Source organism: Lepidochelys kempii, chromosome 9, assembly GCF_965140285.1.
Source record: "Lepidochelys kempii isolate rLepKem1 chromosome 9, rLepKem1.hap1, whole genome shotgun sequence".
NCBI classification, from domain to species: Eukaryota; Metazoa; Chordata; order Testudines; family Cheloniidae; genus Lepidochelys; species Lepidochelys kempii.
The window spans coordinates 21,540,371-21,563,242 of record NC_136388.1 but is presented as its reverse complement, the minus strand read 5'-3'; the positions used below and the strand labels follow the sequence as shown (position 1 = coordinate 21,563,242).

Sequence of the window (22,872 nt, the reverse complement as noted above, 5' to 3'; positions counted from 1 at the left end):
AGGTATTTTTTCCTGTGGTATGTGAATAGCCCTGTGAATTACCCAGTGAAAATAACAAAAACAGCCCCCAAATTAGGCCAGGTTGGCACTACAGACTTTTGCTAGCATAGCTTTGTCCATCAGCGGTGTGATACAGTGTGACTTCTGACCAATATAGCTGCACTAGTAAGACCCCCTAATGTAAATGCAGGTACATCTGCAAAAGCACTGGGTAAAGTAGGGAGCCAGAGTGTGGGGAAGGGGAGCAGGGATTAACTACAGCAATGGGAGAACCCCTCCTGACGCTTTAGTTAGTGTCTACACTGAAAGAAAAGGAGTACTTGTGGCACCTTAGAGACTAACCAATTTATTTGAGCATAAGCTTTCGTGAGCTACAGCTCACTTCATCGGATGCATACTGTGGAAAGTGTAGAAGATCTTTTTATATACACACAAAGCATGAAAAAATACCTCCTCCCACCCCACTCTCCTGCTGGTAATAGCTTATCTAAAGTGATCACTCTCCTTACAATATGTATGATAATCAAGTTGGGCCATTTTCAGCACAAATCCAGGTTTTCTCACCCCCCACCCCCCCACCACACACACAAACCCACTCTGCTGCTGGTAATAGCTTATCTAAAGTGACCACTCTCCTTACAATGTGTATGATAATCAAGGTGGGCCATTTCCAGCACAAATCCAGGGTTTAACAAGAACGTCTGGGGGGGGGGTAGGAAAAAACAAGGGAAAATAGGTTACCTTGCATAATGACTAAGCCACTCCCAGTCTCTATTCAAGCCTAAGTTAATTGTATCAAATTTGCAAATGAATTCCAATTCAACAGTTTCTCGCTGGAGTCTGGATTTGAAGTTTTTTTGTTGTAATATCACAACTTTCATGTCTGTAATCGCGTGACCAGAGAGATTGAAGTGTTCTCCGACTGGTTTATGAATGTTATATTTCTTGACATCTGATTTGTGTCCATATATTCTTTTACGTAGAGACTGTCCGGGTTGACCAATGTACATGGCAGAGGGGCATTGCTGGCACATATCATATTGGTGGATGTGCAGGTGAACGAGCCTCTGATAGTGTGGCTGATGTTATTAGGCCCTGTGATGGTGTCCCCTGAATAGATATGTGCGCACAGTTGGCAACGGGCTTTGTTGCAAGGATAGGTTCCTGGGTTAGTGGTTCTGTTGTGTGGTATGTGGTTGCTGGTGAGTATTTGCTTCAGGTTGTACAGCCCCCCAACCTGAAGCAAATACTCACCAGCAACCACATAACAGAACTACTAACCCAGGAACCTATCCTTGCAACAAAGCAGACAGCCCCCCAACCTTCCTCTCCTTATATTCTCCAAAATTACCTTATTAACCCAGTGATTGTCACCCAGGTGCTCACAATCCCCCACCAGAAAGTGTATAATTGCCCTCTGCTGGGCCTACAGCCTTCTCCAGACGGCAGCAATGTCAGCAATCAGGGTGCTGCTGATAGCACCCTGTCACATCTCTCTGTAGATATATATTTTGAACAATGAAGCTTTATTTAGAAATAAGAAGCAGCTTGTGTTTTGCAATAATTTGGAAACAGTCCTGCATCAAACAACAATGACTTTTAATTCTACAGCTCCTATGAAGTGCATCCATTGCCTGGGGAAGGTCTGAGCCTTCATTATAATGTCAGGTGTTTTCCATTCCATATCTGTTCCATTTTTGTGTGTGCTCTTTCACAATCAGATGTATACAATCACATCTCTTCAGCCATAGTATGGACTAGTTAATCCTCCTCATTCTGATTTGGGTGTTTTTCCATGACGTGTTTGGTAATTGTCCTTGTCAGATGTAGCAATTTTCTATTCTTCTTTCTTAGCTCCCCCCCCCCCACTTTCTGTCATGGCAGGATAAGCCTGTATTTCTACTTTCAGTTGAATCAAGATGGTTTGAAAGGCATAGCCTGTTTTTGTTTAGTGAAATGTTCTTGAGAGAATCCTGATTTTGAAGAAGATATTTGTTAATCCAGTGTTGTTCAGCCAAATAATTTTTAGTCTACAAGTTATTTGCGAACTGTTCCTTCCAATGGTCTATGCGATTGGTGTTGTGTGATGGGAAATCTAAGTCACATGGTAGTGTTTCTGTTCCTTGCCTAACATGTTCAGCAACGATGTGGGTGACTGTGGTTGGCAGGGATGGAAAGTGGCTAGCCATTTGTGCTTAGAATTTGTTATAGGTTTTACTGGCAGTATGCATCTCACACTTGGTGCCAACATTAGAAGAATATATTGGCATGGGGCTCTTCAGTGGTTTCTCAGAGATCTGTTACATGAAGACTCTTTCTTGGTCTGGCTTTCTGCATTGTTTGATCTTTCTTGCAGCAGCTCCACAAGGTTCCACTTTAGCTTCTGGAGTCTCTGAATCTGATTCTTCCACAGCCGCCATCTTCCAGTGTGGCAATCCACTTCTCTGCTCTGTCAACAAACACACAGACACACACACACACTCTGCAGGTTTATCATGTGGTTGGCATATTGCTGCTATTTTTGAATCAAAAAATGGATTGCTGCCACCATTCTTTTGGGGTCCACAATAATGGCTACTACCTCCGAAATCCTTTTCACAAAGGCCCACTTTCTCCATTTGTCCCCTCTCAGCAGCTGCCATCCAAGGGAGGACAATTATCCTGAGCCCAGCCTGATCGGGATCCTCAAAAGGGATGGTGGTACAGAGCACAGCCACCATGGTATTTTCGTTGGAGGCATATCAACTGCTCTCACCATTCTCTGCAGACCAGCTGCAGAGTTGGAGCTAGAATGTAATGACCTGGGGAGTGGCTCCTCCTAGGAATCTACAGGGAGTAGGGAAGGAGCCAGGGAATAGATCAGGGGTCTCAAACACGCGGCCTGTTCTTCCCTGCTGCCCGCCAAGCTCCCCACAGCCCCCGCCATCCCCTCCCCAGCGCGCTGTGTCCCCAGCCTACCTCCAGGTCAAGGGTGGGCAAACTACAGCCCCGGGCCAGATCCGGCCCCTCGGGGCTTTGGATCTGGCCCGGGCATTTGCCAACCCCGTGGTGCTGAGGGCCCCGCGCCACTCCGGGAAGCGGCGGGTACCGCTTCCCTGTGGCCCTGGGGGAGCAGAGAACTCTGTGAGCTGTTCTTGCCTGTAGTTACTTCCCCTTAAGCTCCCATTGGCCGGGAATGGGGAAGCGCGGCCAATGGGAGCTTAGGGGGAGGTACCCACAGGCAAGAACAGCTCACGGAGTTCTCTGCTCCCCCGGGGCCGCAGGGAAGCGGTGCCTGCCACTTCCCGGAGTGGAGCAGCACGGGGCCAGGGCCAGGGCAGGCAGGAGCCTACCCAGGCCCTGGTGCACGCCCTTGCCACCCCGGAGCCGCTCAAGGTAAGGTTCCGCTCGGGCCGGAACCCAAACCCTTCCTGCACCCCGCACCCCAACTCCCTGTCCTGAGCCCCCTGCCTGCACCCCAACCCCCTGCCCCACCCCACATTCCCTCCTGCACCCCAATTCCCTGCCCTGAGCCCTCTGCCACACCCCAACCCCCTGCCACACCCCGCACTCCCTCCTGCACCCCTGCCCTGAGCCCCCTGTTGCACCCTGTGGGCAGGGGTGGAGTGAGGGGCGGAGGCAGCGTGGGGCGGAGGTGATGCGGCCCTCGGGCCAACGTACAAGTCCTCATGTGGCCCTCCTGATGATTTGAGTTTGAGACCCCTGGCATAGATCATGCTCACCTGTTCTGCACTTGGCCAAAAGTCCTGGCTTCCCTCCATGTCCTCTCCTTTTCCTCATGATCCTTAAATTGTTGGCATTGCACTTTTCTCTTCTGAGTACAAGGGGAGTACAAGACGGTTACAGCTATTGTTGGGTGGCAGTATGGTGGGTTTTTCTCCCCAGTGGTCAAGAGCTGAAGATCCACAGTCCAGCCTCTTGTCCATGGGGGAGGAGGAAGAGAAAATAGTGGCTGGTGACCCCTTCTCCTAACTGTGTGGGCTTGTGGAGAGAAAGGGATTCCAGGTGCTGTTCTCACTTCCCCTGGGAGGGGGAGAAGGAAATAGCATAGGCCTCTGCAGTGCTGATCGGCCATAGGGAGTGAAAATGAAGGGGAGAGGAGGAGAAAAAAAGAAGTGGAGAGAAACTGGAGGAAAGTGAGAGAAGTAAGAATAGTAACAAGTATGATGCAGTACATTAATATTTTAAATGATTTTCTAATAGAAAATGTAATGCAAAATTGTTATACATAAATATGTGTTTGGTTTTCACATCCTACCAAAACCAAACCTGGCAAACAGACAGACCAGTGAAAAACAGCTGGATAGGGGATGAAGAAAAGGGAGGTTGATGGTAAAAGCAACAGTGGTGGTGGTGACAGTGGAATCTAAAGATGCAAGTAGGTACTTGGCCCCTTTTGAAAATCCCACTAAGTGGCTATCTGCATCATTAGGCAGTTAAATGCTTTTAAAAATTAGATTCTTGGAGCCTGATCCAAAGCCTGCTGAAGTCAATGGAGTCTTTCCATTATCTTCAAAGCGATATTGATCAGTCCCTCACTTACTTGAGGGACCTACAGTCAATCACATGTAGGCCCTGCCCCCTGATCCCTCAGGCCACACCCACCTGTCACCCTAAGACCCACCCCCTGGGGGTATTAATTCCAGGGTCAAGATGGACACATGACCAGAAGCAAAGGGTGTCATGTGACCCCTCTAAGAATTCCCCCCACCGCCGTATACCAATAAGACCACAGCACCGCCCCCAGAAGTCCCAGTGCTGTGCAGAAGAGGCCATTTTGTTCTAAAAATGTGTGTTTTAGAGATCATGGAAATAATGAGAGGAAACATGGACTCCTTCACCACCCCATGAGAACTTCAGACTTTGTTTTAGCTCTGAGGACCTTAGACCACCCGTGGAGGAAGCACTACATCAGCAACAGTTCTGAAGAGGAGGAGGGAGTGGCCATGGGGAGCCCTTTGTATCGCATTGATGGATACACTGTAACCTGATCCTGAAACCCAAGCACTTGTGAGGCAGCTCGATGAGCGTGATGGCCTCTCGTTGTCTACCCCTATGGAGGAAGGTGACCACAGCTCAATGGAGTCACTGGTGGCAAGGTGAATGGAAAAGACATCACTTAGGTAAATGAACCATTAAGAAGTGATGGTCGAGGATGGGGTAAAATGGGGTTAGGAACTGACCCAGGGTTGTGTAAATCTAAAAACAAGCAGTAGGGGGGCTTACAGTGTTTCTTTTCTGAAAATCTCTCAGCTCGACGATGTCTTTCTAGAGGCTTTTGAGAACTCACACATTGATAGCCCTGTGGGAGTAAATTTATCATGCATCAGCTGTTTTTGCTCGTGTCTGAGACACAGATCTCAAGAGGAAAATCCAGCTGGGATACCCTGAAGCCTCTTGTTTCTGGTGGAGGTGTAATTTTATGTACTCTGAAAAGAGTTTGTCAGATTTTTCTTCAAAATGCCAGATTTAATAGATTTTAGCCACCACGTACCCCTTCGTTATGGCCGCGTTCAATTCCACTGTGCACCAAGTCCCCAGAATGGCCCTCTCCTCGTCAGTATGGGTGCATGTCTCCCATTGCTCAGTTTCTGCACAGGTTCGGCATAGCGGAAACATAAGTTTGCCACCCACTCTGACAGGTAACAATGTGAAAAAGAGGCCTTGCGGGGGTACACTTTAACTTTTGCAATTCCAAAATTGCAAAGGGTCCAAATTTGTCATGAACAAAATGGGGGTTTCTGATAGGGTATTCTTTGGTTTTTGTTATGAAAGGGTACAGGCTGGTAAAATCATAATAGTGGATTTCTTCACTGGGGTTAGGTTTGTAATATAGGCGGATAGCATTAGTCCTCCACCAAAAAAGAGCATCCGTAGGCATGAGAGGCTGAGGCAGCTGGGCTTTGTTTAAGAAATCTGCAGTCTCCCTCTCTGTTTCTATCATCACCTCCCGCTCGTGCTCCCAGAGGGTCCTCACTACATAACCAAGTCTTTTCAGATAGTCGGTCTCGAGCTGCATCTTGTAATAAAGAAACCCAAAAGTTGTCCCCGTCATAGGGTTCTGTGCTTTGTCACAACAACAGGTGACACAGCCGTGGAAAAACCACCTATTAAACTCAAAGGCTGTGCTTACCCCCTTAACGATGGTGTAATGGTCTAGAAAGTAGGGCACCTACCTGTAATTCCCCTCCCTGTAAAGCAAGCTGTATCTATATATTTTCTTTGTAAGAGGTATACAAGAGCCACTGAATAGAGGGGGTCAAATATCTCTTTTTCTGCCTGTGATAGTTGTCTGGTGGGAGAGGAGCTACTGTGTTAGGCTGCAAAAACATAAACCTGTACATAGCCATGCAGACAAATGCCAGCATTATATACACAATTTTACCTCTGTGAATTTACCAGGGCCTCTCTCTACAATAACTGCCATCTCTGTCCTTTTCATGATCTCTTCTCTGTACAGGATACAGGCCCGTCTCAAAATGTGGACATCCTGCTGACAATAATGTGCGAGCTCTTTCTGCAAGTCAAACGTCTCATATCTGTTGTCCCGATACCAGTCAAGAAATTCTGCTTTCTCCCTGGGCATCATGCTATCTACGCCATAGAGCTTCACCCCGGGTATAGGCCCCATGTAATTTTGGTTTTCTAAAGAGTTAAAAAAATGTGCGAAATACCCTTTGCAACCTTCAAACCCCATCGCCTCCGGGAGCTTGCTAAGTTTCATGGGCAAGAAGATTAAAGAGTCTATAAAATGAATGCCTAGGGCCTTAACTTCCATACACATTAGTTTACTACCCTGAGTTATCAGTTCTATGCCCATCTTTTCCTTCAGTAACTAACAACGAAGTACGCATCATAACGTTTGGAATTGTGTGCTAGGAACATGTAGTCCTGGAACTTTTTGCCAATGAAGGTCTTAACAAAGGTAGAAAGACGCTCACAGCCCATAAATTCCCAGGATTTTTATGGCTTTAGGGACATAGCAAAAATGTAATTGGGCACATGCAACCCCGTCTCCTGCATTCATTCAAAATTGTAAAAAATATACTTTTTTGATGATTCAGGCTTTCTAATGCTATCTATAAAACACAGGTGGCTGTCTACATCATCGATGATCAAACCCTGACAGTGCTTACAATGCCTCCCTTTACACCTCTGCCCTTTGTCCACATAAGACTGACACTTATCACACAACGTTTTAGACAGGCATTCGACTTGTTTTTTCTATGTGCAGTCAACGTGTCTGTCTAAGCACTCTTTGGAGTGACAATACAGTCTACAGCTAGGACACCTCAGCTGCACGCCCACACTGTCAGAGCACGTCGCACTCAAGCAGAGGTGGCAACGATACCTGCAAGAGTGGTCGTGACTGTACACTATGTGGCAAATGTCACAATAATTTTTCGCACTGAACAACTTTTTCACATCGAGAACCCCATAATAATGCTCATCGTGCAACAGGATGAAAAAAGTATTGGGGTACACTGGGCCTCCTGTTTAAAAAAAAACCCACCTGCCTTTTGCCGCATAAAGCATCACCTGTATGTTGACTCCTAAATGCTGTTAAAACGCCGCTAGGTTGCTGAGCATAATTTTTTTTTATCTGCCCACCCCAGTTTCTCATGCAACTTTCTCGCCCCGTCTAAGAACTCCCCGTCTGTGGGTTTGTAGTCGGACATGACAGCCAAGAACCCGGCCGCAAAACGCAGATTGGTACCGGTGTAAGTCAGGTCTACTAAGCACTGTCTCTTTTTATGGATGGTTTGATTACTGAGGATAGAATTTAAAACTCTGTGGCCACCCCCGCCCATGGTTTTTACTGTGTCACAACGAGGCGCAATGTCCCATTGACATGCATCTCCCTATTGCTCTGTAACAGCTTTGAGTTCTGATTTAAGAACTTTTCAGCAGACAGCTCATCTCTAGTTCTTACTGAAAACAAAGGTTGGTTAAATTACGACTCTCTAAATGTAACTGAACATAATCGTCAGGGGCTACCCTCTTGTTAAGGTCATCGAGAACTAACTGTATTCCCCTGTGTATGGCTTCAATGACCTGCTGAGCTGAATTCATTCGCTCAAGATTGACAAAACAAAATTCCTCATAATACACTGAACCCCCAAGTCTAGGTAATTCCTGTTGCCAGCTTCTCACTCGCATCATATACACGTCTGTTTGGGGGTCTGCATCTTCAGGGTTATTTGGAGGTTCCTCTATGGGACTATCAGCTGCGTCTTCTACGTGAGACGCTATTTGAGAGTCAGACTTTGAGGGGCCACGGTGAGGATCATCAGGAGTAGACAGGGACCCATCTAGAGAGCTTTCTGGGGAATTTTCTAAATCAGACTCTGTGTGAGAGTCACCATCACCCCGCGGGTCAGATTCCACCTCCCCATTCTCAGACACATCAGTTTGAGAGCCTCCAATAGGGGGCATCTCTTTTGTTTTTTTTCTCCTTATCACATCTTTAGCCTTTTAAAATTTTTTTACAGTGACCCTGGCCTGTAACCTTTGGGCAGCCATCTGTTTATCCCCCAAATGCTGTCCCCACCTTTACGAAGCATCATATTTTCCTCAAATCTTTTTAGAATACCAAAGAGTTGTGCTGAGCTTATTGTGTTGGGAGAATGGTTCATAATGATTTTCAGATACTTCATAGGAGATACCCCAGCATCTCAGGAGCTTTCAGTCCTCGTTTTTTTTATTCACAACCATAAATGATATGGAAAGAGGGGTGAATAGTGAGGTGGCAAAATTTTCAGCTGATACAAAATTACTAAAGATAGTTAAGACCCAGGCAGACTGCGAAGAGCTACAAAAGGATCTCTCAAAACTGGGTGACGGGGCAATAAAATGGCAGATGAAATTTAATGTTGACAAGTGCAATGTAATGCACATTGGAAAGCATAATCCCAACTATACATATAAAATGATGGGGTCTAAATTATCTGTTACCACTCAAGAAAGAGATCTTGGTGTCATTGTGGATAGTTCTCTGAATACATCCACTCAATGTGCAGCGGCAGTCAAAAAAAGCGAACAGAATGCTGGGAATAATTAAGAAAGGGATAGATAATAGGACAGAAAATATCATGTTGCCTCTATATAAATCCATGGTATCCCCACAACTTGAATACTGTGTGCAAATGTGGTTGCCCCATCTCAAAAAAGATATATTGGAATTGGAAAAGGTTCAGAAAAAATGCAAAAAAAATGATTAGGGGTATGGAACGGCTGCCATATGAGGAGAGATTAATAAGACTGGGACTTTTCAGCTTGGAAAAGAGATGGCTAAGGGGAGATCTGATTGAGGTCTATAAAATCATGACTGGTGTAGAGAAAGTAGACAAGGGGGTCACCAAATGAAATTAATTGGCAGCAGGTTTAAAACAAATAAAAGGAAGTATTTCTTCACACAACGCACAGTCAACCTGTGGAACTCCTTGCCAGAGGATGTTGTGAAGGCCAAGACCATAACAGAGTTCAAAAAAGAACTAGATAAATTCATGGAGGATAGGTCCATCAATGGCTATTAGCCAGGATGGGCAGGAATGGTGTCCCTACCCTCTGTTTGCCAGAAGCTGGGAATGAGTGACAAGGGATGGATCACTTGATGATTACCTGTTCTGTTCATTCCCTCTGGGGCACCTGGCACTGGCCACTGTCGGAAGACAGGATACTGGGCTAGATGGACCTTTGGTCTGACCCAGTATGGCCGTTCTTATGTTCTTTACCCCTAAAGAGTGTGCTCCGGGTTTGTGAATGTGTGTGTTTTCACTCATAGTTTTCTCACCGTTTGCTGTGCTGTTGACCACTGAGGAACTGGAGTTGTGTTTGTGTGGTTGTTTTTTTACCAGAGTCTTTTGTTTTGTCTTTGGGTTTGACGTATATGAGCTTTGAACTGCACTGATGCTTTGTCTGCGCTCTTTTGCTATTTTGCGTTGGCATTGTTGTTGTTGTTAAAGGTCTCAGAGCAGATTCCTGGTTCTTTGGTGGTTCTGGTGGAGGTGTCTCTGTAGCTCCGAGTACAACATTATCAGGAGAGCTGCCCATGTCTGATTAAGAAAAAAAGAGATGTTCCAATTTACCATCAAATAAACATTTTACAAAATTTAACTTTACCATCTTTCTCACCTACACTTATGTATTTGGTTAAAATACAAAACTTCATAAAATCACCAAACCAATAAGCAAAATATATTTACTGGGCTTCATCCATCCATCAGCCATTGATGCTGGTGAATTTTCCTTTTCAGCTGCCTCTTTCCTTTTTCTTTTGAGCTTGTTTACCCTCTGGTCTAAGGATCTCTCATGTTTTGACCGTACTGTGGAGCAGACAACATTATTATTATAAAACACATGAAACTGTCTTGTAAACTTAAAAAATAAAATTCTCATTAGGGTGTTTTTCTATTTGAAAGTCATAGCTTTAAAACAAAATTGCTTTGTAATGAGTCAGACTCTTGTTTTTCCTCCAAAGTGGGTGGCATAGAGAAAGGAAAATATTCCCATTTCCTTATTTCATTTCAAGGTTGGCATATCTATCATTATGCTGTAAAAAAAATGAACTACAAGGGAAACCATATCACTGCCTATCAACATGGTTCTGGGAAGGAGCAGGACAAGAATCCACGTTGAATGAAATTTGGTCTTGTATAGATCTATAAAGCCATTGTCTCATAAAACAGTTGGTAGCCTGGATTTCACAGTATTAAAAAACATAATGATTACAGCATTTTGCCCTGGTCTACACTAGGACTTTAGGTCGAATTTAGCAGCGTTAAATCGATGTAAACCTGCACCCGTCCACACAATGAAGCCCTTTATTTCGACTTAAAGGGCTCTTAAAATCGATTTCCTTACTCCACCCCTGACAAGTGGATTAGCGCTTGAATCGGCCTTGCCGGGTCTAATTTGGGGTACTGTGCACACAATTCGACGGTATTGGCCTCTGGGAGCTATCCCAGAGTGCTCCATTGTGACTGCTCTGGACAGCACTCTCAACTCAGATATACGATTGTTTGCCGTTGCTCTGACGCAGGGAGGGGCAACTGACGACATGGCTTACAGGGACTTAAAATCAACAAAGGGGGTGGCTTTACATCAAGGAGTATTTCAGGCAAGACTTCACGGAGGGTTCCAAAGGAAATGGTGCACCTAAGTTATTGTTCTTATTGGAACAAGGAGGTTAGTCTGGCCTCTGATTGATACATGGCTAGATTTACCTCGCTGCACCTTCTCTGTGAGTGACTGCAGTGTGACCTAGAGGAACGAGTCCCCTAGACGGGGGTCGGGGAGGGGTTTGGCAAACGAGTACAAAACAAATCTGGTCTATTTCTTGTTTTGATCCACTCCATCTATCTTTTACATCTTTGGCTGGCAGCAGACGGTGCAGAAGGATTGCATGCCATCCACATCTCATGGCTGCTCGGCAGAAGATGGTACAATAGGACTGCTAGCCATCCTCATCTCTCGCCTGCCCGGCAGAAGATGATGCAATAGGACTGCTAGCAATCCGTATCACCTGCCTGCTCACCATAAGATGGTTCAATAGGACTGACTGCAGGACTAAAGAGAATGACCTGATCAAGTCACTCCAAATTTAGTCCCTGCGCCCATGTCTGCCCAGGCGCTCCTGATCGACCTCACAGAGGCGACCAGGAGCACCTCGGACATGATGATGACGGCTACCAGTCCTATTGCACTGTCTGCTGCCAGAAGGCAATGGATTGCTGCTGCTGTGTAGCAATGCAGTACCGCATCTGCCAGCACCCAGGAGACATACGGTGACAGTGAGCTGAGCGGGCTCCATGCTTGCCGTGGTATGGCGTCTGCACAGATAACTCAGGGAAAAAGGCGCGAAACGATTGTCTGCCCTTGCTTTCACGGAGGGAGGGAGGGAACGGGGGCCTGACGATATGTACCCAGAACCACCCGCGACAATGTTTTAGCCCCATCAGGCATTGGGATCTCAACCCAGAATTCCAATGGGCAGCGGAGACTGCGGGAACTGTGGGATAGCTACCCACAGTTCAACACTCCGGAAGTCGACGCTTGCCTCGGTACTGTGGAAGCGCTCCGCCGAGTTAATGCACTTAATGCACTTAGAGCATTTTCTGTGGGGACACACACACTCGAATATAGAAAACCGATTTCTAAAAAACCGACTTCTATAAATTCGACCTAATTTCGTAGTGTAGACATACCCTTTAATATGGAATAAGTGTAGCACTATAGCTTTTGCTAGTGAAGGGCAAGGATGACTTGAACAACGAGGCAATGTCTGACAGTCGAACATTGCCATTGATTGGACAGATAACACCTAGCGAAGTGTGTGTGGACTAAAGGAAGTTGTCCACAGAGGCAAAACAGACTGGACATGAAAACTGATGTCAAGACCGTGCCTTTTCTTAGATTTTGTTTTTTAATAGTGGGAGAACACTGAACTGTTTGGACATATTTCTAGTTACTATGCATTAATTCAGCTTGTATTTAGTATTTCATGTCATCACAAGTTCATCTGTGTGAATGCACTGCCACTTGTCCAATGGGTAGAGGAGAGTTATTTCTGTATCTCAAGGAAGGAATATAGAAACACATACGTGTTCATTAGCTGAACAGAGAAAAATAGCTTTGTCATACCAAACAATCAAAGATTTTGTGACTGATTATTCATGTTTTCATTCTACTGGTAAGATTTCAGCCTACAATTTGATCATGGGTTGAAATCATAGAATCATAGAATATCAGGGTTGGAAGGGACCTCAGGAGATCATCTAGTCCAACCCCCTGCTCAAAGCAGGACCAATCCCCAATTTTTGCCCCAGATCCCTAAATGGCCCCCTCAAGGATTGAACTCACAACCCTGGGTTTAGCAGGCCAATGCTCAAACCACTGAGCTATCCCTCCCCCCAAATCTCCTGAGACATCATTCAAGAGGCTTCTGTAATCTAGGGTTCCACATCCAGAAATCAGGTCTGATCCAGCTTCAAAAACTACAGGGGTAGGTCTGGTCTAGGGATCTGAATTTGAACATCCCCAAACTCTGGTGGTGGTTCAGATCTGAAGTTACAGTATGGAGCCGTAGTACTTATTTTTTTTTTAAATGGAACGCTTCATGAATTTGCGTGTCATCCTTGCGCAGGGGCCATGCTAATCTTCTCTGTATCGTTCCAATTTTAGTATATGGTAGGTAGACACAACAGCCAGGAAAGAGTTAAGGGATCCCCTGCCTCCTGGTATGGCTGAATGGGGTATTTTAAGGAAGAGGAAGTTGGGTATGAGGAGGCGTCAGTGGAAGGGTTTGCCCACCTTCTTTATCCCTTCTCCCCCCAACCTGGTAGAGGCATCTCTGTAGAATACAAGCATTGCTTTCAGCTAAGTTGTCTATTTTGTAGTGTTTGTGACCTTTGTGGTAGTCAGTAAACTTAAAAAGGGCTTGATCATGTTGTGAGCTTTCCTTCCTTTCTCTGGCTAGGGAAACAGCTTGCTGTAATCAGACCCACAAACATTCTTTATTATCTCTTCACATCAAAATTCTAGATGTCTAAGTATTGCCAACTCTAGGGGTTCAAAGATCATGAATCAGGCCCCCCAAATCATTAGTTTAGCATAAAAATAATGAGATTTTAAAAAATAATAAATTTAGAGATATTTTATTTACCTTCTTGTGGTTGAGCCTTTAGGGCTCACTTTTTAAGCTTTTTCTACAATATGATGATTAGAAACTTACCTTTTCAATGAAAACTGAGAATCACAGGATTCCAGGAGGTGTGGTTTCCTGAAAAACACCAGATATCCCAAAACTCATGATAAAACCATGAAAGTTGGCAGCACTGATGTCTGCACTGAGTCCTTGACACTGTATCTTTCTTAGTAAAGATATAGGCTCCTAATTTTAATTAAAATCCGGCTTTCCTAGCAGAAAGTGGCAGGGATATGGAGATAGAGAGACCTTCTTTGGTGTGTGTAATAATTAGGTGAAAACTGATCATATTTGGCTTAGTCAACAAAATTGGAATAAAGAGTCTTAAATAACAACACCTGCCCTGTACTGATTAATAGGGCACTGCTGTGTAAGTAATCCTGGTGCTTACCTTTTGTAAATATTGCCTATTTTAAATCCAAAACCTCTTAAAACTTGGCAGCCATCCACACCTGTGGGATTTTCTATGAACCAAATATATGAAAATAACTTTACATAACCTAAGTACAATGACAGTTGTGTGTAGATACGTTCCTTAATTTGTAAAATTTAGCAGAAATCTGAATCTAAACAAACCCATGCTTTAAAGTTTGGGGTGGGGTTTGAGATGGGAGAGGTAAGAAGGGAGAAATCAAACTTGTTCCTATTTACTGTCTTCACTCTCCTACTGAAGTGAATTGACTCCATCACTTGCAACTGGCTCATTACACCATATGTAACCTATGTCCGATGATAAACAGAGATATGTTAGCTCTCTGTGGTTCTAGTCTTACCCATTCCTCACTAAATTATAGCTTGTATTGAATTGTTTTAGACTATACTATATTAAATCACTTTCTCAAGATATTTTGTTTTTTGATCTTCTTTTTCAGGATCATTAAAGTTTTAATCTATCCTTTTTCTGATTCCTGAGAAATATAATATTATAGTTGCCTTCATGAATGTCTTCCCATTTTAACCTATCTGGGTTCATTTGTGCATTCTTTCTTGTTCTAAATGTACTTGATAGAGACTTCACTCAGATTTGATAATTTGGTCACATAAGTGCATTGGTTTATAATCAAGGATCTAAATAAAGATATAGAAAATAGCTCCACATTTTCCTGTAAAGTATTCTGAATTGCAAAGGATATAGGCGTATGTACAAATTTGTGAATTACACTAACTGCTATTTAAAAAACAAGTATTGTATGATCCATCGCAGGACCATGTGGTGGTCTTGATTAAGGTGTAATCTTTACAGAACTTGTCTGTGATTTCAGAATTTAGTGTAGAGGAAATGGATACTTATTTTTATATTTGTGAAGGGATGAGACATTTGAATCATATTCCCTTGTTTGTTTGTATTATTCTTATTCTTATTTATTATTCAAACAAACAAACCTAGTACAATAATATGACTGGGATCCTACTAAAAATAGTCTCCTGAGGGACATAGTAATAGTGAAGTAGCTGTAAATTATGTCTCTAATTTCAATGAGGAGTTTGATGACAGCATGAACTATGGGTGACATAAGTCAAATCAACCTTTAATTTTAGGAATTTTTAAGTTTGTAGAATAAGTTTCTTTCAAAAACAAAACTGCATGGCCTCTGTGTGGAGACTGTAACAAGGGTGCCCGTTGTCATAGGGATATGTAGGAAATGGACTGGAACTATTTCACCATCTAATGAATCTCACATCAGAACATGAGGGTGGGGAATGTATCCAGTCATAACCCTTCTCCTGGCCCTGGAAATATCCACAGTCCAGGGGGCTACCTTGGTAGGTGGGGAGCCAGTGGAGCTATTCACTAATACCTGCATCTGTGAAGCTGACAACAAATCTGGGAGGAGATAGTAGTGCACATCCATGCTGGCGTGTGCCCCTAAAGCAAACTGAGTGTGAGAATCAGTGAGTCAACAGACAGACCAGTCAGGAGAGAAAAGTTCTGATAGTTTGGAGTAAAAACAAAAATTAAAGACTATTAAAAACTTCATAATGCATGGCTTGTTAAAGACTCCATCATCTCCAGAAAATTAGGGATAATAATACAAGTTTTCTGCTAGGCTTTTTCTTTTCTTTTCTTTTCTTTTCTTTTCTTTTCTTTTCTTTTCTTTTCTTTTCTTTTCTTTTCTTTTCTTTTCAAATGCAGTGCTGTAATATAACACAAATGGATACCAAATGCTTGTTAATATAAGTTGTCACTGAATTGTTATTATTTGATAGGAAAAAAACTTTCATGCTGTTTTTATTCCCTATATAATCAAATGATGAACAGGCTGTTGGTTACTGTTTACCTTGGTTGCAAATATCTTCAGTGTTGCTAACAGCAAACGATTGCAGCATAGTTGTCTGTGCTAATGCACAGGTACTTCCTTCAACAGTGTGGAACAAAGGAAAACTAGGTGGTCTAACGTTGCTCTCTAGTGGAATAGATAATGTCTGCAATGGTTTAAAACGGTGTCAGGATGGAAACTGCCACTAAAGAGTAAAGGGCCAGGACAACACCTCCTACAAGGACTGAACCTCTGTGAAGATCTCCTAACAGAGATTCCTCTCTTCCCCAGTGTCCCCTTTCAGGGAGTCAGGGGCAGATTGCCATCACATGGAAAAGGCTGTAGGGCTTGATCCCAAACCTGGTGGAATCCCTGGTTCGTCCTCAATGGCTCTAGCTCCAACAGACCCCCCCCTGCCAGCATGGGAGCCAGGCTGCCAGGAGCACCCCTTTGTTGTCCTAGTTGTCCCCGAGACCCTTGAAAGGGTAAAAGATAATATGGCCTCGGCTCTATGTTCATTTTGTCTAATTTCTGCAATCTGATGGGAAATGATGTGCATCCCTGCCCCATCCATGACTCCCTTCCCTGCTCACCTAGTCTCATTCCCTTCCCTAGCACTCACCCTGAACTGTGCGAGTCCTCCATAGGGCCTGACGTGGGGAGGTCTGTATCATGGAGGTGAGTTGAAGTAGGCATTTTTGTAATATTTTTATGAATCCTATGTGTGCCTCAGTTATGCATCCGATGAAGTGAGCTGTAGCTCACGAAAGCTTATGCTCAAATAAACTGGTTAGTCTCTAAGGTGCCACAAGTACTCCTTTTCTTTTTGCGAATACAGACTAACACGGCTGTTACTCTGAAATCTTACACCTAATAGTGTTATCCAGGGGGTGAAAAGAACTGTTTGCTCTTGGGGCATGCTGAGACATAGGTATGAATAATAATATGTTTTTAAACCCCGGTCAGATTCTTAGCTGGCATAAATCAGCATAATTATAGTGCCATGCTGGTTTAACCAGCTGACAATCAATCTGTCCCAGTGTCTGTCTCTACTGAAATTATAAAACTCTCACGTCATTGAAATATTTCTGTTGATCTAAAACCTTGTTTTTATAACAGCTGCATCTTGTCCAGATTTGACCTAACTGGCCCTTTAAGCTCTAGAGTTTTCTTATAAATTACTTTCTAACATTGGTCCAAATGATTGAAGTCCTTATTCAGGCAAAATTACTCAGTCTTCTGTGGGACCTATGCCTGATTCAGGATTTGGCCTTTGTTCCTTTCAACAGTTAAATGCATTTTCCATTGGCTGGTTGTCTATTATCCCCATAAATAACAGGTATTGGATGTAATAATAGGTTTTGAGTTCTGAGGTATTATTTTATACATCAAAAAAGAAATTGTGAAGAAAAAAATTTAATTATGAGGGCACAAGGATGAACAAACCATTGCCTTCAGCAGCCTTTCCTGCAGATGCTTATTTATTATGGAGAAATACTGATCTTCCTGTATGTGTGTCTTTAATTATTGTACTGTGTACATGGTCTTTGTTCTTCATTTTGGTATTTAAGTCTGTTAATTCAGTTTGGGTTTTCAGTTTTGTGGATGCTGAAAAAGCCTATATATCTGCAGATTTTCTTTCAGGTAAGAAGCTTGCAATGAATTTGTATATCTGTGTATCTTTACCACTCTTTTTCTACAATTCAACATATTATGCAATCTGTATTTCCTCTTCATTCATGTGAAGAGCTCCCATTAATATCAATGGGGGGAAAACTATGTGTGCACGAGGAAAGGACTCATCCTGTCTGTCTTAATCCTCTTAGCTGCAGTGGGAATTTTCACTGCATATGGACTGATTAGTGCATATGACTTTTGTTTAAAAGGCTTTAATCACAGCCATAAGGGCTAGAAATATAATTTTTCTATGTGTGAGCTTAGATGCTGCGGAGATGCTGATATTCACCCAGGAGAGCTTCCCCATCTTCAGTGGCAAGTGAATTTTTCAAGCCTTGGGCTTGTTAACCCCCGAGGGTGTGTCTAGGCTAGACTGAAAGGTGTCTTTTAAAAACATGTTGGAAAACATGTTTAACACCATAGTGTAGGCAACGCAACTGCTAGGGTTCATCTCTGCCAGCTAACACATGTTAAAATACAGCTTGTCCCATGTCTACACCAGGGTTTTAAAATATACTAGTATGTTAACTAAAATGTTTTAAAAATATACCTAAGTCTAGATATAAATGATTTACATAATAATACCTACAGGCTCATTTGAGAGTGCTGTTCAATGCTTAACTAATGCAAAATTTCCTTTGCTTTTGTACTGATGGTTAAACCAAAACCTTAATTTCATCACAGTTTCTTCAGTGTGTTCAATTTAAATCTTTAATTTTGTTTTCTGATTCCAGATAAACATACTGTAGAAAGATACTTGGAAGTTCATTAAGTCTGTGTTTTTTCAAGTTTATCTCTCTGTTACTTGGTGAAATCTGCCAGATAGTTTTCTCTTGCATTTAGCACTGGGAAGAGAAGAAGATAGAAATTTGGGGAGGCAAATTTGGATTAATTGTTGGAGGCAGCCAGGTCTAAGCAGTTAGAGCATGGGACTGAGTCTCCAGAGACCTGGGTTCGAATCATGTTTCTGACAATGGCTTGCTGTGTGACCTGGGACATATTGCTTTGCCTCTCTGTGCTTTACTTGTCTTAGTATCCTCATCTGTAAAATGGGGCTAATAAAAATTGCCACACCTACTTTACAGGAGGGGTTGTGAAGCTTAATTTATTAATGTCTGTGAAGTACTTTGAGATCTTTGAGTGGAAATGCTTTATAAACACTAAGTGTTTTTTATTTTGAGACTTGGTTACCTGTTGCGGTCTATGGGCCCCATTCTGAATCTACCCACAAATGCTCCCAGGAAGCTGAAGAGATTCTAACTCCCAAATTGGAAAGAAGCTCGAAGATACTTCATGTTACCTGGACATATTCACTGCTTCTGGATCCGGGGGGGCGGGGGGGGAAGCGATCTCAAGCCACTCTTTCCTTCCTTTGTGGGTGTTAGCCATGTAGATCACTGCTGTGTGAAGACCACTACATATAGTATTACACTACACTGGCACTTTCCCTCCCCTCTCTGAGCTGTCCCCTTCACATTTCACGTGTGTGTGAGAGAGAGAGAAGTCCCCCCTCTTTTTGCCTCCTTATAATACACAAGAAACATGTAAATTTTGGCCTTTATGCCCCCAAATGAAGTCCTAGATAACTGGGCCCTGTGGCAGGACTTAGGAGTGCAAGTTACTTCACTGAAATACACTCAGATATCATATAGACTGTCATTTTAATTACTTTATGTTCCTATAAATGTGCATGTTCATGGTTATCCATTCAGACCTCTGTCTTTCATAAGAGCATGGCTATAGTTTGGTCACTTTTATTTTACAGTGCGCTTTCTGACTATTGCTGGAATGATTTCTACACTCCTGACACAGGCTCTGCTGTGCAGTGTCTGGTGTCCTGTGGCATCTACAACTATCTTCAGTTTAGCTCCCAACCAGTTATTCACAATGGATGCCCTCAATGGTGCTGCTGAAACTGAAGATCCCAAACAAGCATCTACTGTTCCCCCTGGTCCAGACCTGGGGAGAAATGAAACTGATCCAGTCGCAGATGTTGGAACTCAAGTAAGTTCCCAGCATGCTGTAACACCCCCAGCAACCTCTCTCTTTAACAATGAGGCAGGTGGAGTGGAAAATAACATTAACCTTCAAGAGCTGAAGCCCACTTCTCCTGGCCCTATACAACCAGTCATTTCAGAAGTATTTACCAACACAAACACTGAGAACACTTTTTCAGTAACAATTGATCCTAGAGGAGAGGAGGAAAACGATACCATCTTAATCCCATTACTTGGTGCTAGTGAAAGCATTGTATTTGATGATCACTTTGCTTCTTTCTCCATTAATACACCAAAGGAAAACAGAAGTGCAACAGAAAAACAGTGCTTCTGTGACAGTCCTGTGCCTGAAGGACAAAAGGGAGAACGGGGCGAAAAAGGGGATCCAGGTAATTTTATCACTTAATGCCTTTGGTCAGCTAGATTTTTCAAATGAGCTCAATTATTTCCTAGGTAAAAGCAGATGCATCAGTATCATGCTGAGCAACCACAACTCTGGATTCTATGTGCAATTCTAAGTTGGACATGTTGCTTATGCGCTGACTGTGCATGAAACTACAGACAGAGGTGAAAGTAAGCCGGTACACCCCTAGTAAGTAAGCTGTAAGTAAGCTAGAAGTAAGCTGTACTGGGACCAGCTTTCCCAGACGGCAATTTAAAGCCTTGGGGTAGCGGCCGCAGGGCTGCAGTGGGGATTTAAAAGGCCCCAGAGCTCCAGCTGCTGCTACCACCCCGGCCCTTTAAATCTCCACCTAAGCCCTGCTGCCGAAGCCCTGGGGTAGCGGCAGCGGGGCTCTGGTGGGGATTTAAAGGGCCCCGGAGCTCCAGCCCCCGCTACCGCCCCAGCCCTTTAAATCCCTGCCACCGCTACCCCAGGGCTCGGGCAGCAGGGCTCTGGTGGGGATTTAAAGGGCCCTGGAGCTCCAGCCACCGCCACCCCCCATGGCCCTTTAAATCCCTGTCTGAGCCCTGCTGCCGAAGCCCTAGGGTAGCGGCGGTGGGGCTCCAGAGGGGATTTAAAGGGCCGGGGTGGTAGTGGCTTCTGGAGCCCCAAGTCCTTTAAATCTCCACTGCTGCCCGAGCCCTGGGGTAGCGGCAGCAGGGCTCTGGTGGAGATTTAAAGGGCCCCAGAGCTCCAGCCCGCCACTACCACCCCAAGTCCTTTAAATCCCCACCTGAGCCCTGCTGCCCGAGCCCTGGGGTAGCGGCAGTGGGGCTCCGGAGTGGATTTAAAGGGCTGGGGTGCTAGCGGCGGACTGGAGCCCCGGGGCCCTTTAAATCCCCGAGGGAGCTTGGCTGCCACTACCCCAGGGCTCGGGCAGCAGGGCTCAGGAGGGGATTTAAAGGGCTTTGGACTCCGGCAGCTGCTACCACAGCGGAGCCCCAGGCCTTTTAAAGCTCTGCCAGAGCCCAGAGCCCCGGGGTAGCGGTAGCAGCCGGGAGCCCCCAGGGCTCCTCAGTGATTTAAAGGGCCCAGGGCTCCGCTGTGGTAGCAGCAGCTGGAGCCCTGGGCCCTTTAAATCGCGCCCGAGCCCTGAAGTTCCCAGCCGCCTCTGCAGCTGGTAACTCGGGGGTGATTTAAAGGTCCCTGGGCTCTCAGCTGCCACTACCGCAGCTGGAGCCCTGGGCCCTTTAAATCAAGATGTAAAGGGCCAGGGGATTTAAGGCCCCGCCTCTTCCGGTTAAGGCCACGCCTCTTCCGGTTGTCCTGCTCCCATGCCCCCTGCTCAGGACTCCAGTGTACCGGTAAGTCCTCTAACTTACTTTCACCCCTGACTACAGAATGTAAACAAAACAAAACCCGCCTTGTCCAATTGTGCCTAGCCACTGTAACACATGTCACACACAGTGTTGTGTGCTAATTTGGTATTCTTGCTGTACCTGCAATAGACAACTTCGGACAAGCTGAGGACCATCCTGATTGCACTGGCTTTTTTGTGTCACAACTCATGATGTTACTGATCACATGTATGTGCACGTGTTAGTTTATAGCACACCTAGGATTGTTAATGGTAGCTAAGAAAAGTGCAAACCTTCCTAGAAGTATCTGAGATTCAGCATGATGAGTAATAATGGCTCATTTGGAATCATTGCTATCTGGTGTATAAATAAACACACTTTACAGATACTTTACATATGTATTTAAGGATTCTTCAAGACAAGAGCTATTATTCAATAGACTGAAATGGCTATCATGAAGTGTTTATAGTCTTTCATGTAAACAAGCATTTAGGGAGTTACTAGGTTGTAGCTTTTGGACCTTCCTAGCTATTACATTTTAACACGTGTAATAAATCCACATTTAGGAGCAACTAAGGTGCCATGAAGCAAATTTAGAAAATTTTCGGCATAATACAGAATAATATCTGGGCATATTCTTTTGTATCAGTGCAGTGTTTGTACTGGTTCTATTCTCCCCTTGATATATCAATTACGATAGCATAAAAATGAGAGGATTTATCCTTATTGCAGCCAACAAGAAACCCTTTGGAATTGTTTTTAAAGATTACTCCACATGAACAGTAATTTCTTTTCTAAATAAAAAATGTTTCTAAAAAAACTTGTAAAACTTGTAAACTTGTAAAGTTAATGTAACTTTTTTGTCACCCCAATATACCAATTTTTTCTAATGTTGTATTTAAAAGAAAAATCAAGGATGACCCTATGTTTGCAAGACCAGGCTCTAAAAATTTACAACCACTTACTCATATGTGTCATCCCATGAGTAGGTAATGTATAAAACTACTAATGTGTGTAAGCCTCTAGAGGATCAGGCCCCTTAGTTTTGATTGAAATCCTATATAGGTAATTAAAGTCTGCAAATGATTGCAGAGTGGAACGGCTGACCATCTTGAATTGTGTAGCTCTTCCAGTAGCACCGCAATTATGTGTTCTTTTGAGATGGCATGATGACCACTCCTAAACACTGTAGTTCACTATTTCGCATGAAACATTAGCATATCAGACTAGAGATGGCTCCAAACCACACCTCTGGATCTGGCACACTTAAATTTTGGAGAAGTTTAGATCCAGATTTAAATGTTGACCCATCTCTAAATTACATAATTTAAATTTCATCTTCAGAACCTTTAAAAACATAAACATATAATTTAAAAAATATATGTCTTTAATTTAACAATTTTTTTGTATTTTTTTTAAAGGCAGGGTAATGTATAAATGACAAATAGCATGAGGTGATAAGACTTTTCATTCTTTTAAATATTTGTCTATTGTA

At 43.7% G+C, this 22,872-nt stretch overlaps 1 protein-coding gene and 1 non-coding gene across 2 annotated transcripts in view; one reads left to right on the top strand and one right to left on the bottom strand.

Annotated features, from left to right (window-relative positions):
* Nucleotides 1-13,099: 13,099 nt before the first annotated feature.
* On the bottom strand, nt 13,100-13,204 carry LOC140917801 (U6 spliceosomal RNA). Its single transcript, XR_012160994.1, has one exon. It is a non-coding gene; the product is annotated as a U6 spliceosomal RNA (small nuclear RNA).
* A 6,323-nt stretch (nt 13,205-19,527) lies between these two features.
* Nucleotides 19,528-22,872, top strand: part of OTOL1 (otolin 1) — a 28,629-nt gene continuing 25,284 nt past the window's right edge. Inside the window, exon 1 of the mRNA XM_073358884.2 lies at nt 19,528-20,026. Coding sequence (XP_073214985.2) covers nt 19,528-20,026 — 499 coding nt within the window. The remainder of the gene's footprint in view (nt 20,027-22,872) is intronic.